At 47.9% G+C, this 16,271-nt stretch overlaps 4 protein-coding genes across 4 annotated transcripts; 2 read left to right on the top strand and 2 right to left on the bottom strand.

Annotated features, from left to right (window-relative positions):
• Positions 1-1,360: 1,360 nt before the first annotated feature.
• On the bottom strand, positions 1,361-2,493 carry RhiXN_09473 (Transposase family Tnp2 protein; the record flags this gene model as incomplete). Its single annotated transcript, XM_043329289.1, has 4 exons — positions 1,361-1,726; positions 1,779-2,020; positions 2,074-2,134; positions 2,467-2,493. 4 exons carry the CDS (start codon positions 2,491-2,493, stop codon positions 1,361-1,363), a joined length of 696 nt encoding a protein of 231 aa, XP_043180735.1.
• Positions 2,494-4,222: 1,729 nt separating this feature from the next.
• On the bottom strand, positions 4,223-5,066 carry RhiXN_09472 (Transposase family Tnp2 protein; the record flags this gene model as incomplete). Its single annotated transcript, XM_043329288.1, has 2 exons — positions 4,223-4,614; positions 4,667-5,066. The coding sequence occupies 2 exons, from the start codon at positions 5,064-5,066 to the stop codon at positions 4,223-4,225; spliced, it is 792 nt and encodes a 263-aa protein (XP_043180734.1).
• A 706-nt stretch (positions 5,067-5,772) lies between these two features.
• Positions 5,773-8,406, top strand: RhiXN_09471 (uncharacterized protein; the record flags this gene model as incomplete). The annotated part of the gene is made up of 13 exons (XM_043329287.1): positions 5,773-6,100; positions 6,197-6,345; positions 6,398-6,496; positions 6,552-6,710; positions 6,753-6,818; positions 6,868-6,930; positions 6,975-7,064; positions 7,120-7,197; positions 7,248-7,355; positions 7,401-7,511; positions 7,562-7,669; positions 7,708-7,803; positions 7,852-8,406. 13 exons carry the CDS (start codon positions 5,773-5,775, stop codon positions 8,404-8,406), a joined length of 2,010 nt encoding a protein of 669 aa, XP_043180733.1.
• Positions 8,407-9,470: 1,064 nt separating this feature from the next.
• RhiXN_09470 (Retrotransposable element Tf2 protein) lies at positions 9,471-14,260 on the top strand (the record flags this gene model as incomplete). Its single annotated transcript, XM_043329286.1, has 2 exons — positions 9,471-10,825; positions 10,909-14,260. 2 exons carry the CDS (start codon positions 9,471-9,473, stop codon positions 14,258-14,260), a joined length of 4,707 nt encoding a protein of 1,568 aa, XP_043180732.1.
• Positions 14,261-16,271: the final 2,011 nt, after the last annotated feature.

Genomic DNA, 16,271 nt, shown 5'->3' with positions numbered 1-16,271 from the left:
TTGCATGAATCCTTGTGCAATGTTCTTCCAGCAGTCTAGCTTTGCGCAAAGGTTCATTTTTGACTGTAAAATATAACAAAATAATATAGCAATAGTAAAATGCCAGTTTCTGCCTAGGTTTGTATTGAACGCAACGGTTCCCAATATGGTACATAGCCTATACTTTGGTGTGGTACCGTGCATACTACCAGATGAGTGAATGCGTATATGTGTGCAATTCCATCTATGCACAGGTGCTTGTGCATAACGTCACTTCTTGAAGCGGTATGAATGAATCCTCCACGGGCTGCGGGTCACCTGTCACCATTATTCCTAGGGAGAAACCTGAAGACAAGATCCAAAGAATGCTTGAGCATGCTAGGCTCTAAGGCCTCCCCACTTGTTCTACTTATGTGTATCTCATTCATCTTTTACTCTTTAAGCTTTCTACATATAATATGTGTCTAGTTTAATGTAGCATTGGCACGTCTTGCGTGTGTGTGCCATTCAAAGCCAAAGCTCAAAAGCCGCTGATTACAAAGCTGCTTATAAAGCTAAAATCATCCCGGCAACACTGTGCCCCCCTAGAGTGCGGAACTCCCGCACCTTGGGCACAAAACTGGCCTGTTCCGGGGTTAGCCATTGGACCAAAGCACGGAACACATCCCAGTGTTACGCACCTTGCTGGATCAGTCCCCCTTGTTCCGCACCCTTGTTCCGCACCTGCAAGCCTGTTCCGCGCCTTGGCGCCGGAATCCTATTCCATGACGGCTTGCCCTTGCTGCTGTTCCGCACCCTTGTTCCGCGTCTTGGAGTTGTTCCGCAACTTTGCCCTGTAAGTTAGCCTTGTTGGTGTCCAAGCCCGCAACCGTCTTGCGCCTACCCGTGTTCCGCACCTGCTTCAGTTCCGCACTTTTCCTGCAGCATGCAACAGTTTGCTGGCTCATCAGGCTTGTTTGCCGCCAATGTAAGAATTACGTACCTGCATGCATGTTCCGTACCTATTCTCCAGTTTGTGTGCGTGAGTAGTTAAGATGAATTGGCACTTTGTTGTTGCCAATGCAAAATGCAGAAATGAATCAAGAGTGAATTGCAAGTGTGTGACATCCAGGAACGCGTCCGCAGGCGCTCAGCGCTTGCAATTCTGCGTGCCGGAAGGGGATGAACTGTAGGCCCAGAAGCTTAACCCAATGGCTGCCGGGTACAAGGCAAATGCGTTGGCTTTACGCAGCATCCCAACAAGCTCCTACCTGTAGATCAAATGAGTCAACAAACCTTACAAAAAATCCCTGATTCTTTGCAATTGGTCATTCCACCCTGAATATTGTAACACAAAAGACAATATATATATGCAAATAGACAATAAATACAGGCCACTGCGTTAATCTATAAATTCTGGGTAAGCAAAGGTATTATCAGCGCTCCTGTCAACTATCCACCATCTATTACCATCCTTTATGCGTCCGACCGCACACTGGATAGTTGAAACGTCAACAACCTCACCCGTACCCAATTTACCCTTGTACCAGATGAGCTTCTTGCCTTCTATTTTGTCGCTCTCAACCGGTGCTTTGTATATTTGTGCAAGCAATAGGTATTGATTCTTCTTGCGGCTTGGGTTGATGTTGGGGGTTTTTGGCGGGATTGTCACAACAAATACATGCCGGAGTTTGCCATATTGACTTTCCTCTTCAAGGCGTTTGTTTGCCAAGACTAGGTTGGCGTCCTGGTCTACCATAAGCTTGTACTGAGTCATAATGTTAAATTTAGTGTAAAACAGCTAAGTAATAAACACTTACGCAAACAAATGCTGCATCCCTTCTGTTGGAACGCAGCTTGTGATACCCATGTGCATGAACCTCATTGCCCCCGTTCCCAATCCAAAGACGTCCCCACTGCTCCAGCTTGTCAGGAATAAGCTCCTTGGCTACGTCGGACAGTATCTCAAATGAAGTTGTGAGATAGTGCACAATTTGTTGTCTTAGATGTTGGTCAATGGGAAGGAGGGTTGAGTGTGGGTTTAATAAGAGCGCAAGGGGGTCTACACAAAATGAATATATTATATTCTAGTCAGAGTACAAGAGGAATACTCACAGCCACAGACAAGTGTTGCGCCATCAGATTCCTCAGCTTGCTTTTGGCCCGTGAATGGTGTCTTGTCAACAAGTCAATACTTGTGCAGAGTAATTTGCAATTGTGCTTGATTGAGCACGCACTCATCAATGTTGGTGTCATGACCTTCATTGGCATGACATAATTTTTCACTATTTTCTACATTTTTTCCAAGACACTTTCCTTTTTTGGTATATATTTATGACTCATCAAGATCATGTGACATATTTGACATATGATGTGAAATTGTAAATGACTCACTATTTTGTACTGTTGTTTTTGATGTGGCTTTTCTCTTGTATATAAACCAGGTCAAGTTGCTGCTAGAAAAGCAAGACTTGACCTCTTTGTCAATTCATCCTCACTCTTACCTACCCATTGCCCTGCTCCCTTGTTGAGCATAGTGCACCTTACTTAAGCATCATTAACCAGGCCCTTGTTGCCCTCTACCCTAACCATACCCCTTGGGCCTTCATTGCCCCTCTTGTCTTCATAGTCCATTGGTGATAGGGCCACGGACTTTAAGCCCCTCTTGTACCATAGGTCCAAGCTGAGTTGTGACAGTTGGCATATGGATATTGTTGGCTTTTGACCAAGTTAACAACAAAGCTGCAGAATTGCTCCATTGGAAAAGCCCAATAGCACCATATTGGACCCATGTGTCATAAACAGAGGAAAATAGAACTAGCCAGAATTGAACCAGCTTGACCACTAAGCCATAGAGCCCTATTATTCCTCTGCTGACAACCCATGATTACACCTGCTACCCCCCAAATTTGGGCTTGGGCCAGCATGCAACCACTTGTACTGGTCATGTGACTGTGTCCAGGACACCATGTACTCAATGGAATTGGCAACATGGAGGAGGTAATGAACGTTGACTGGACAGGTCTGCAGTCAATTCTTGTTGAACTGATAATATATTCTGGTATTAATTTACGTCAATAAATGGACAAGTTAAACCATAAGATACCCACTGTTTGTACTCTTCAACCCATTTGGCAAGCCCTTGGCGTATTTCTTGAATTTTGTCACATGGTAGGTCAAATGAGACAACAAGCCATAGAAGTCTGACAAGTCAAACAAAATGCCGGTAATACCGTTTGTCAGAGAACTGCTTATACAGAAGCAAAGGAGCCATTTGTGTTGTGAGTATGTTCCAGGACTCTGCAATGAAATGTGACAGCTTGCGCAGGTTGGGGATGGGGCAGCCAAAGGAACCAGGCATAGTACATTTTGATGGGACACAAGCATCACAGAAAGCGTTCCACGCATTAAGCCTCAAATGATAGTCTTTGAGACCAGCATCCAGATTGTTAAAATCACCAGTCCAAAGCTCAATAAGTTGCGGGATCAGATTTTGCCAGACCATATGCATGAGATCAACAGGAAATGAGCACAGGATTGACACAGAGGGGACGCAAGCAAATAATGTAACGCCTTTGATGCCAGATTCAGTTGCAAGTTGTTTTTGCTCTGCCGTGTTTTTGGCCTTAAGCACTTTGAGCCCAGTAGCAGTACATTGATTGTGTTTGCGCAACAGGAGGTTGAGAGGATCCATTTGAAAACCATTGGGCTGGTGAAGCGGACAATAGCAATGGGATCCACCACCCAATGTGGGTCCAGGTACAGTTGGCATCAAGCAGAATTGGCAGGGTAAGCAGCCATTGTGTCTGACAAATTTGAGAATCTTTGTAAGGGCAGGAATGTTGCCAAAGATTATCAATAGATGTGCGCAAAGAGCAAACAGTTGATGCTGATTGACGTCAACAGCTGCCACTCCATGCGCTAGATCACAAAGCTTGTCAATCAGGGGCTGGAGAAACAAATTGATGTTGGAAGGGCATTTTGGACCTGGTATAACGCCAATGCAGATCATATTTTTGATGAGAGTGCGTTTGTTGGGTGGTAGGTTATAGTTGATGATGAGAATTGGCCAGCAGGTATTGTTGCAATGCTTGAAGGGACAAGTTCCATCCATAGCTATTCCTAGTGCAATCTCATGCGCATCTTGAAAGTATTTATATGGCATTGTTTTGCCATTGATTGTGACAAAGAGGTTGCATAGTTTGAGGTACCAAAGCAAATTGAAGATATTGGCTATAGTTCCATTGTTGTTGATATACTTGTCTCAATAGTGCATCTTCTTGGCAGTAATTGGACAAGTAAACAGAGCATGCAGTTGAGGAATGAGGGGGATAGACATGAAATGATTCCTTGGTTTCCCAGCCAAGTCAAAGTGCAACTTGTGACAGACTGGGCAAGCCTGCAAATGGTCCAAGTAACCTATGAACGCAACACAGGAGTTGACACAACAATGATGTTGGCTGGCAGCTAGTCCCAATAGGTCTTGAGCATGGGTACGCAGGCGTTTGATAGAAGGAATTTGTGTTCCCTTGGGGCTATTGATAGGTTGGTAACGTTTAATTAATTTGGCAAAAAGTGCTTTGGATGGTTTGTATCTAACATAAAGATCAAATGAAGAGAGTTTGTCAAAGTCTTCATCTTTGAGGAAAGTATGAGCTAGATAACATAGTATGAGCAATGGATGAATAGATGATAATTGGGCACATACCTTCTACAACCAACTCAATAATATTCTTGGCATCTATAATCTCCTCTCCCAAGAGGCCATAAGTTGACATGTCAAGGTTACCAAGGCAATCCAATAATGTTATAAGACTGATATCATCCAGTTCTTCCAACTGATTGGTCCCAGTTTGAGTGCCAGTCCCATCATCTGGTAAAACAACTTCACGGTTGGAGTCATAATAAATGCAATTGTGCAGGATTTCTTGCCACATATTGGGCTTGGTAGGTGGTATATCTTCAGCAAATAGGTTGTCTAGGTTGTCTGGGGCTTCATTACAAGCAAAAGGGGGAGTACCAGGGATAGGTTTGGGGGGATTCAAGCACTGCAAATTCTGGGAATTTTGTTGCAAGATAGCTGCCTGTATCAATGTTTGGCGTATCATCTTGCAAAGTTTTCTTGAGAGATATTAGCATTTAAGCACTCCAATACATAAGAACATACCAATCATTTGAACCCCTCCATGCTGGTGTTTTGAACATTGCTTGCCTCATATGTGCCCTGCACACACGCTCAGTAAATATACCATGGCACCCACATCTACATTGCATTTTCTTTTTGCCAGCCATTTAGCAAATTTCATGCAGGGTCTGAGACACAAGTAGGACAAAAGCCGTGAAACTCTAAGCGCCAAACTCTTCAACCACGTGCCATGCAAAATATGGCGCACTTTCATTTTGATCACACCCATGCCCATACTTGTCTCCTCTGCCTCCCTTGGCATCAGGTAAGTTTCCAACCATGCATTTTGAATATTATTGATAGCTAACATGTCTACAGATGCTAGGGAAGAGACTGGAACTTGCGCAAAAAAAAACAAAAATCTTCGAATTTATTTACCCAACTTGCGGGTGCGTATTTCCTGTATTATTCTGTCATATTTGACCCAGTTAGCTGATATATTTCATCTGGTAGACTTATTCAACTTGCCTCCTGGGTATAAAGAGGTAAGCGCAAGTGTGGGGAGAAATTTCAATTTTTGATTTATTTTTGCGCATTCCCCCAAATTTGCTAGTTTAACTACTAACTCAAGGTATTATTCTTTTCTATTCATTATATTGCTATTCTATTGCTCATATATTATAGATACCATGGCAAAACCCTCAAAATCACAGCCCGCCACCAAACCGTCCAAACCACCAAAACCTGTTCTGTTGAATGCAGAAAGGGTTGCGCAGCGTGAGAACACCATGGCGTATTTATACGCCAAGGCATCCATGCTTGCTTCTGCTGCCCCCCGCAAAGGACCCTGCTATCACAACGCAGACAACAACAACAATGCAAACAATGACAATGCAAACAACAACAATGCAAACAACAACAATGCAGACAACAACAATGCGGACAACAACAATGACAACAACAACAACAACAAGGCTGGTGGACGTGATAACGGCGGTTGTGGCTGCAGCCACAGGGGTAACTGGATTGCAGATGCAACCAATCATATGTAACTTGCCTTTTTTACGCACATACATTCACATGCATCCAAACTAGTTTGACCTTACAAGTCAGGATGCGGAAAATATATCTATGTTGCTAACAAGGCAGGCAAATACAAAAGATACAAGATGCTTGATTGCCCAGAAGGCAGCCTGAAAGGGCTCAACGCTCTCATGGAAATGGATGGACCTGGGAATAAAGCCCTTTTTAAAGGGATCCAGGTATGTTGTCTTCATTGTCTTGTTATGCTTGCATAACCCACACTTGACCAAGAACCATGTCTGCACTGTTGTGCAGCATGTGTCTTGCAGCATCCCAGGGTGCACCTACATTAAGCTCACCAATGAACAGCAAGGATCCATCAACACCCAGGTGAGTGCGCAATTCACTTCCCAATATTTGAAATCTAATTTGTCCATTTGTCTAGGTTTACAAGGCATACCCAATTATGCGGTGGTACCATGACAACTGGGCAGTGAAGGAGTTGACAATCCGCACACTTACACATCAATGCAACCATCAAGTGCAAATCAAAAAGGCTGGCGGACAAGTTGCCTGGTGCAACAAACTCAAGGCACAACGCAAAGTAAGTATTTTTAATTAAATGTCTATTGTTGATATTGATTAGGACAATCCTCAGGCAAAGAGAGTTGGGAATGCTGGTACAACTAAGACAAAGGGCAAAGGAAAAACAGTAAGTTGCCTCCACAATTTGTCCAATCTCATAGTATGACATGATCTAGCAATTGGAGCCCAATCCATCTAGCCCCACCTATCAAACCAACAAGGGATCTTCAAAGGCACGTGTAATCTTGTGCCGCAATCTAATTGAATTAACAATTGTGTTCAGAACCAGCCCCACCACTCAACTGTTCCTGAGGATCAGTCTGATGACAGTGATCCCGCCCCCATTGCCAATCCAACCAGACCCAGACCCAGGGTGAGAATCTTTGGTCACGCGCGTACTACAATACATTGAACCAGCACCACACCAGCCTACCTGCATGGATGATTCTGAAGAGGAGGCAAGCAACGCTAGGCCATTGTCATTGGGGCAGACAACCAAGAATAAGGTTAGTAATATCCCTCCCTGCAAAGCTTAATTTGATGTAGGACCCGTCAGACCTCAAAACGTGCTCCCAAGGCCACTTCCAATGAAGAGTCTGATGACAAGCCAACTCCAGTTGTCAAACCCCTTGGCACAAAACAAAGGGTTGAGAATGCACTAGCGGTACGTCCCAAGTTTGATTGTTGCATTGCCTAACCCAAGATCTAGGTGCCAAACCACGCCCACAAGAAGGCTTGCACCCAACCAGTTGAAAGCTCTGAGGACAAGAGCATCAATGACCCCAAGCCTTTGTGCTCAAAGTCAAAGGGGAAGGGAGTGGTAAGTAGTATGCTTATATTCATATGGTTTTGTGTACAATACAACAACAGGCTTGCAAGCGGGTGCGCCAGGTAGCCAAAGATCTTGGCGACAATGGGGAACCAGCTCCAGACCTTGAACGTCCGGTGACAAAGCAGAAAGCTAAGGAGGCCCAAAAGGTACGTGTTCTAATTTGAATTCTCACCTTGCTCATTAGGAACAATTGCAGAGCAAGGCGCAGAAACAACTTGTCAAGGATGACAGCAAATCCAACCCAGCCCCGGCCAAATTGCAAGGAAATAAACACATACAGGTACGTCAAATGAGATAGATTATCAATTTTTATACTCATACATAGCAGGAAATTTATCCACCTGTCAGCTTGACGCTTGTCTCCAGTACACCCCCTTGTCCTGCCAAAGTTGAAGAACCCGCAAGCGCAGAGGAAGAAGCTACGCAGGAATATCCATCACCTCTTGCACCCAGTACCCTGACTCCAGCTGTGGTCCCACGTCTTGGTTTGGACAGCCCTGAAGCCAGGACCCGCAAACATTGCACTGGACCCAACAGCGACAAGGACACCCCGGTGCTTAAGCCCGGCCAGAAGAGAGCTCAGCCCAGCGCCTTACCAGTGCCTTCTCCCCCTGCTATCACCTACAACAAATCAGTTGATGCAGGGAAGAAGCGCAAGACTCCACCTGACAAGCCTACCGCCGCCCAGGCCAAGCGCAAGGGCGTGAACACTCAAAAAGAACAGCCAGCTAAGAAGGGTCAAACAACCGCAACCTTGGCGGGGGCGGATGAGGAGATGGTCGGACCCAGCGCAGCCGCTGAGTCTCAGGCAGCGCCAAAGGGTAAACGGGGGCGAAAGGCAAAACAAGAGTTGATCAATGCTACAGACGCATTGCTCGGGTGAGTTTTTCTGTCGTAGACACAATCAATACCAGGGAATTTATTCCCAATTTCTCGAATTTAAACAAAGGCAATCGGAGAACATTTTCAATCACGTGACATTGGCGCTTATATCATACGCTAAGCGTCGAGCCACGTCCCCATCTGCGCTTATCTCAGCAATACGTAGCCACCTCCACCTGATGACATCATTATGACACGTCAGTGACACGTATGCATGAGTAAGGCCGACTGCGGATCGGGGTTCTTATTTGATACGGTATTGCATATAGTTGTATTTGTAATTAGATAGCCCTGTAATATATAAGGAGGCCAACCAACCATGGTAACACCCAGGTCAATTACCTCTTGTCACATCTTCACTTGTACGAGGCCTTACAGCCAGATCACTAAGTAGCATTACAACGCCTTAAGCGTTGACTCCACTGTATATACGTAGTTTGCCATCGCCCATACGGCCTTGGCCATCGTAGGTTAGTAGTTAGACGTTGTAGGGTAGACCTCGCCGCCTTACGCGGTACTTACTGTACTTCCACACGGCCACAAGCGCCCGCGCCCTCGACGTCCTTACAGACGTCTAGGACACTAGATAATTGACCTTAAGTCGGTTGCAAACCGTGCCCACCAGCACACCCACTCAGTTCAACAACGAGAAGGCCCCTAGTACTAGCACAAGGGAAATCAGGTGATCGGGATCGCCTTTTGCTGTCAATAATCAAACCAGCGTCGTCCCCACCTAGTACCGAATTGCTATAAGGCTAACGGGTTCTAATCGTCCGCATACCACTGGTCGCCGCACCTTTTGTTAGCAACCCTAGACAGCCAATCCACCCGCTTGCAGAAGCACTGCCCCGCATCACGCCCGTCCACGGCAGTTGATCAGGGTAAGAACTGTCCAACGCTAGGACGGTTGAGGCAAGGGTTTAGCGTATACATACAATAAAGCGCTCATAAGTCCTGATATAGGCACCACTAGTCCCCACACTTTCCAACATTACTTCCCGCACTCCCCCACGTTCTTCCTCCCGGGCATCCACCCACGCTGGCCGGTCCTACCCCACACATCCCATGGCAACCCGCTCCCGGCCACCCTCTCGAGCCCGCTCCCCTATCAATCAGGGAGAGCTGGGACCCTTCCTTCCGCCAGCCTCCCCTGAGCTTGGCAAAGTCTCACTCGAGCGGGTCATCCGCCTTCTCTGGGGGCTCCAATCCCAAGTCAACCGCATTGAGCGGACCCTCTTGGAACAAACTGAAGTTAGTCAAGAGGTTCAAACCAACGTCGAGAACATCTCACAAACGGTCGATGTTGTCAAGGATGGGCTTGCCCAGCTCCAATCCGCCCGGGGTCCCCACACCCCAGAAGAACCAAAACCCCCCGCGGTTGAGGAAACTCCCAGGGCCGCGCCCAAAGCCGAGCCTATTGGCAAGGCTCAACCATTCCTTGGGGCCCCAGCCCCCATCATCTCCACAGGGGCCCCCAGGCGCGACCCCCTTTCCCTCTTCAATCCCTATCCTTCCTCGTCCTTCCCTTCAGGACCGGCTCCAGCAGCCCCCAAAGGACCTCCGCCAGCGCCTGTCACTGCCCCGGCACTGCCTCCAGCCCCCTCCACTGTGAAAGTGGACCATCCAGATGCCTTCAAAGGCAAAATTGGCTTGGAGGCCAAACAGTGGCTAACTCAAATGTTGGCATGGGTACGCCTCAACCAGAGGCAATTCCCAACGGACTTGGAGGTCCTCTCCTTTCTCCTCATGAACATGGAGGAAGCGGCTGGGGCCTGGGCCCATCCCCACCTGGACCAGTTAGGGTCCCATCGCGCACTTATCCAGACCGTGGATGAATTTAAAAACGAGTTCCTGGCCGCCTTCGGCGACCCTGACGCAACCAGAGCAGCGGAGCGGAAGATCACTTCCCTCACACAAACCGGCACTTGTGCCGAATACATCACCAAGTTCCGCACGCTACAAATGGAACTCGACTGGAACGACGCCGCACTCCGTGGCCAGTTTGCGCGAGGACTTCACTGGGAGGTCCGGAAGCAGATTGCCACTAGGGAAAGGCAACCACGCACCCTGAGGGAATTGCAAGACGCATCCCTCATCATCAACAACGCCCTCCAAGAGGAACGCGCCAGCCACCCGCATCAGGGTAATAAGTCTGGCAAAATCTCTTCCACCCCCAACCGGGGGGCGAGTACCGGCCAACAGGCCACCAAAACCGGTCCCCTCTCCTCCGATCCCAATTACGTTTTGGAGGAAGAACAAAACCGCCGCCGCGCAGAAGGTCTCTGTGTCAAATGCGGCAAACCCGGGCATAGATTTGCCGAATGCCGGACTGGATGGAAGGCTACCCCTAAAGAGGACAAGGGGAAAGCCAAGGAAGCCGCCAAAATTGGCAAAGACTCCGAGTACCAATTGGGAAAAGAGTAAGGGTACCTGCTGCCGCGCGCAAGGACCCCAAGGACTCTGGCTTGTGTTTGGAATTTTGTAACATATCATCTACCAATAGAATTGCACCTCTCTTCACAATTCCAATACGGCCAGAGAAAACAGCGGAAACATTAGAAGTCCTGATCAACTCAGGCGCCACGTCATCATTCTTACACCCTCGCACCGCGGAATCACTCCGCCTTCCGCTCATTGATCTCCCCACTCCCCGTACCGTTACTATGCTTGATGGGTCAAGCCCCCAGGCAGGAAAAATCTGGAAGAAGGCAGTACTCACCTTCACCTATGATGGCAAAAAGATGACGGAGACCTTCCTCATCTGTAATACTGGCAGCCATGCGGCCATCCTAGGTTTGAAATGGTTAGATGCTCATAATCCGGAAATAGATTGGAACACGCGCACTCTATCCTTCCCACACACTCCGCCAGAACATGTGGCCATTGCCGAAGAGGAAGAAGCTGATCAGAACCCCCTCAAAGGAGTACCCTCCAAATACCACCAATACGCTAAGGTATTTGGAGAAGAAGAATTCAACAAGCTTCCCCCCCATAGGCATTACAATATTGGGATCAAACTTACCGAAGAAGGCCCCCTCAATTCTCCCCTCTATAGTATGACAGATGCCGAGTCTGCCACACTAAAAGACTGGCTCAGGGATGAGTTGAAAGCAGGGAAAATCCGCCCAAGCAAATCTTCAATCAGTTCCCCCGTCATGTTTGTTCCAAAGAAGGACGGTTCCCGCCGCTTGGTTGTCGACTACCGCTGCCTTAACAACCGGACAAAGAAGAATGTATACCCGTTACCCCGTCCAGACGATCTTATGGCCCAGCTCCGTGGTGCCAAGGTCTTTACCAAACTGGACCTAAGATGGGGTTACAACAACGTCCGCGTCAAAGAAGGCAACGAATGGAAGACTGCGTTCCGGACCAAGTATGGCCTGTACGAATCCCTTGTCATGACCTTCGGCCTGACCAATGCCCCTGCCTCATTCCAACATTTCATGAACGATCTATTTAAGGATTTGTTGGATGTATGCGTCATCATCTACCTTGATGACATCCTGATCTACTCAAAGGATGACGCATCTCACACGCAGCACGTTCATGAGGTCCTAAAACGGCTAATGGAGAATCAACTGTTTTGTAAGGCTTCCAAGTGTACGTTCCACGTCACCTCCGTGGAATATCTAGGGATCATTGTATCGGATAAAGGTTTTAGCCTGGATAAGCTCAAAATCCAGGCAGTTCAGGAATGGCCGGTACCCACCAAAGTCAAGGAAGTCCAATCGTTCCTGGGGTTTGCCAATTTCCTCCGTTGTTTTGTTGCCAACTTCAGCCACATGGCTAGGCCGCTACACAACCTAGTCAAGAAGGATACGCCTTGGAAATGGGACACAAAGGAACAGGAGGCATTCCAGGGGCTGAAGGACGCCATAACCAACGCCCCTGTACTCCGTCACGCCGACCCGACCAAGCCTTATTTCCTAGAGACAGATGCTTCTGGTGCAGCCCTAGGCTCCATTCTCAGCCAACGACAGGAAGACGGCCGCCTCCATCCACTCGGCTTCCTATCCGAATCATTCAAAGGAGCCAAGCAGAACTATGACACACATGATAAGGAGCTCCTAGCAATCATTCGCTCCTTTGAGTATTGGCGCATATTCCTGGAAGGCACCGCACATCCCATCACGGTATTTACAGATCATCGCAACTTGGAATATTGGAAGGAATCTAGAACATTCAACCGACGTCACGCCAGGTGGCACCTGTTACTAGCCGGGTATAACTTCCAAATTGTATACCGCCCCGGGAAACAATCAGGAAAACCGGACGCACTCTCACGCCGATCGGACCATGCCGATATACCCCCTGCCAATCAGACCATGCTCCCCGACCCTGTCTTTGCCAACGTAGCCTTAGTCACACCCAAGAAGGAACTCCAACGACAAATTGAGGCCAGTCTAGACCAAGACGAATCCCTGGAAGAAATATTACAATTCCTCCAGAACAAATCCAAGGCACCCCCGTCCATCAAACAAGCATTCAGGGATTACGAGATGGAAGCAGGCCTGCTGTTCTACCAAGGGCGAATTGTAGTACCAGACGTTGGGACACTGAGAACGGATTTACTCCGCATATTCCACGACAGCCCCTTGGCCGGCCACCCAGGCAGACAACGGACCTTAGAATTGGTATCCAGAAACTACTACTGGCCTGGTATCCGAGCGGACACATATTGGCATGTGGACTCCTGTGAAACGTGCCAACGGATCAGGAAGCCCAAATACGCGTCAATCCCACCTCAGCCACTCGAACTTCCTGTGAAACCCTGGCAGCACGTGTCTTACGACATGATAGTAGATCTGCCAAAAGATGGAAGCAACGACTCCATCTTGGTCATAGTGGATAGCTTCACAAAGTATGGGATTTTTGTCAAATGTTCCAAGAAGCTCAAGGCACCTGAGCTAGCGGAATTGTTCCTGGAGCACGTATGGAAGCGGCATGGTATGCCCGAGAAAACGGTCTCAGATAGAGGGAGGGTCTTCAATAACAAATTCCTGAGGGCGCTGTACAAACGCCTAGGAATAGACCCGCACTTCTCCTTGGCGTACCATCCCCAGAGCAACGGACAGACCGAACGGGTTAACCCATCCATTGAACATTTCCTAAGAGCATACTCGGGAGTCAATCAACGGGACTGGACTAAATGGTTACCAATGGCCGAATTTGTGTACAACAATGCGGTCCACAGCAGCACAGGGAAAACACCATTTAAAGCCCTGTACGGATGGGAACCTACCCTGACACCTTCCAACGTACCCACGGACGTACCAGAGGCTGACGACTTAGCCCAAACAATGGAGGCACAATGGAAGGAAGTGGAATCGGCACTCCGGCAATCTAAGCAACGCATGACGGCCGGAGAAGATGGAAGCCCCATAGAGTTTGAGATTGGAGAGGAAGCTTGGCTGGACGCCAAAAACGTCAACCTCAAAACCTTAAGTTCAAAGCTTACAGAACAACGCCTAGGACCATTTAAGGTTATTGAGAAGATCTCCGATTGGGCTTACCGCCTAGAACTCCCTCCTACCATGCGAATCCACAACGTCTTTTACGTAGGACTTCTATCTAAAGTAAAAAGGGACAAGAAACGCGCCTTCAAGAACCGCCCCCCGCCGGTCACCGTAGACGGGGAAGAAGAGTACGAGGTAGAGGGGATTACCAATGCAGAAGAACGCAACGGGAAATGGTTTTTCCGGGTAAAATGGAAGGGTTACGGCTCCAAAGAAAACACGTGGGAGCCCAGGGAAAACTTAAAAAACGCGGAAAAAATTTTGGAGAAGTATGAGAAGGACATGAGAAAGAAGGCCCTTGGCGCCGCCAAGGCCCTTAGAGGGGGGGCAGTGTCGTAGACACAATCGATACCAGGGAATTTATTCCCAATTTCTCGAATTTAAACGAAGGCAATTGGAGAACATTTTCAATCACGTGACATCGGCGCTTATATCATACGCTAAGCGCCGAGCCACGTCCCCATCTGCGCTTATCTCAGCAATACGTAGCCACCTCCACCTGATGACATCATTATGACACGTCAGTGACACGTATGCATGAGTAAGGCCGACTGCGGATTGGGGTTCTTATTTGATACGGTATTGCATATAGTTGTATTTGTAATTAGATAGCCCTGTAATATATAAGGAGGCCAACCGACCATGGTAACACCCAGGTCGATTACCTCTTGTCACATCTTCACTTGTACGAGGCCTTACAGCCAGATCACTAAGTAGCATTACAACGCCTTAAGCGTTGACTCCACTGTATATACGTAGTTTGCCATCGCCCATACGGCCTTGGCCATTGTAGGTTAGTAGTTAGACGTCGTAGGGTAGACCTCGCCGCCTTACGCGGTACTTACTGTACTTCCACACGGCCACAAGCGCCCGTGCCCTTGACGTCCTTACAGACGTCTAGGACATTTTCTTTTCGTTTTTTCTTCACTTTTCACATCACTTATAACTGCCTTGCTAGGGATCCAACCCCACCCGCTCCCGGAAGAAAGACCCGACAAGTTACCAGAGCCAACAAGCGCTGAACTACGCACACGACTTGGCTCCGAATTTCCCCCTCGTTTCGATTCCCTCGCCTCGTCTATCCTCTCGTCTTTGCTTTCGTTTCTGCTCTTTCAGACTCCCTTTAACGCTTTTTATTTGCTTCTAATTATTTCGTTCGCTTTGCCTGTGTTTCTCTGCTGTCCGTGCTGTATCATCTCATCTCTGTCGGACTTGCACCCTCCATTTAACTTAAACGCCTCGGACATTCTTCTTTTCGGACGATTTCAGCCTTTTCTTTCGATCTTCTCCTTCGGAAGTTCTGGGGCCAGCTCCCGGGACACCCGGAGTTTAGGCCCGGACCGCGTATTTTTATCATATCTTTTTCGTGGCAATTTTCGCAGTTAGCATGCGGAAGTTCCAGCGGTAAACCCCGGATCTTCCGGGGCTCGGCCACGGTTTCAAGTTTTATGTCGTATTTCAAGTTCGGAAGTTCCGGCAGTGGGCCGCGGGACACTCGGCGTTTAGGTGCGGAACAGAAAGTTGTCCCGGGGCTGTATCGTGTATTATATGCGGAACGACCGCGAAAATATATATTGTAATGTGAAACTGTAACGTAGGATGACCACGGAATAACCGTGGCTAAGAAGCGTAACAGAGTAATCCAATGATAAAAATGTCCGCTGTGAAACCCCGGAAATGGTCACGATTCCGAAGGTTCGGAACAATATGAACTGGTCCGCGGCCAGAGCCTGGAACTTCCGCACCGTAGCCTCGTTACCTCCCGCAGGCAAAGTCCGGAATATTACTCCCGGAAGTTCCGCACTCTAGGGGGGCACAGTGCGAGCCCTAGAAACAATAATTTGAATTGGAGCCCATCAACGAGCATGGAACGAGAGGCTACTGTATCACTCTATGTCCTCAGAACATTTCAAACCCGACTAACTCTAATTATCCGAGAGGGGTCATTATAATTAGGTTGAGGCTTTGTTTATGCAAACTCGAGGGTGCGACACGCGTACCACGATGTTGGAACGTACCACATAATCATTGGGGTTGCGTTGAAAGCTATGTAGTATGCTAGCCGAACTCCATGCTCGAAGTTGCGATATTGTTGGTTTGTACCCAAACGGGTGACCTAAGATCAATCATCGCGTGCATAATCTCTGATTACGTTATTCTGTCCGAGATCATCTTCTCGCGCGATTTGCATTGATTTATAAGCCTTCCAGTCAAGAACTTTGACCAAATCGTGAATCTATCACTCCTACAAGCATACCAAATATGGCCACTCGATCGCGCTCCATGTTGTACCTTGGGAACAAAATTGTTGTTTAGGCCTACCGAGCCGCCAGATGTGTTGAAATGCGGC

The sequence above is a fragment of the Rhizoctonia solani genome, chromosome 5, assembly GCF_016906535.1.
Source record: "Rhizoctonia solani chromosome 5, complete sequence".
NCBI classification, from domain to species: domain Eukaryota; kingdom Fungi; phylum Basidiomycota; class Agaricomycetes; order Cantharellales; family Ceratobasidiaceae; genus Rhizoctonia; species Rhizoctonia solani.
The sequence above is the reverse complement of the archived record's forward strand: the minus strand, read 5'-3'. Positions and strand labels throughout refer to the sequence as shown.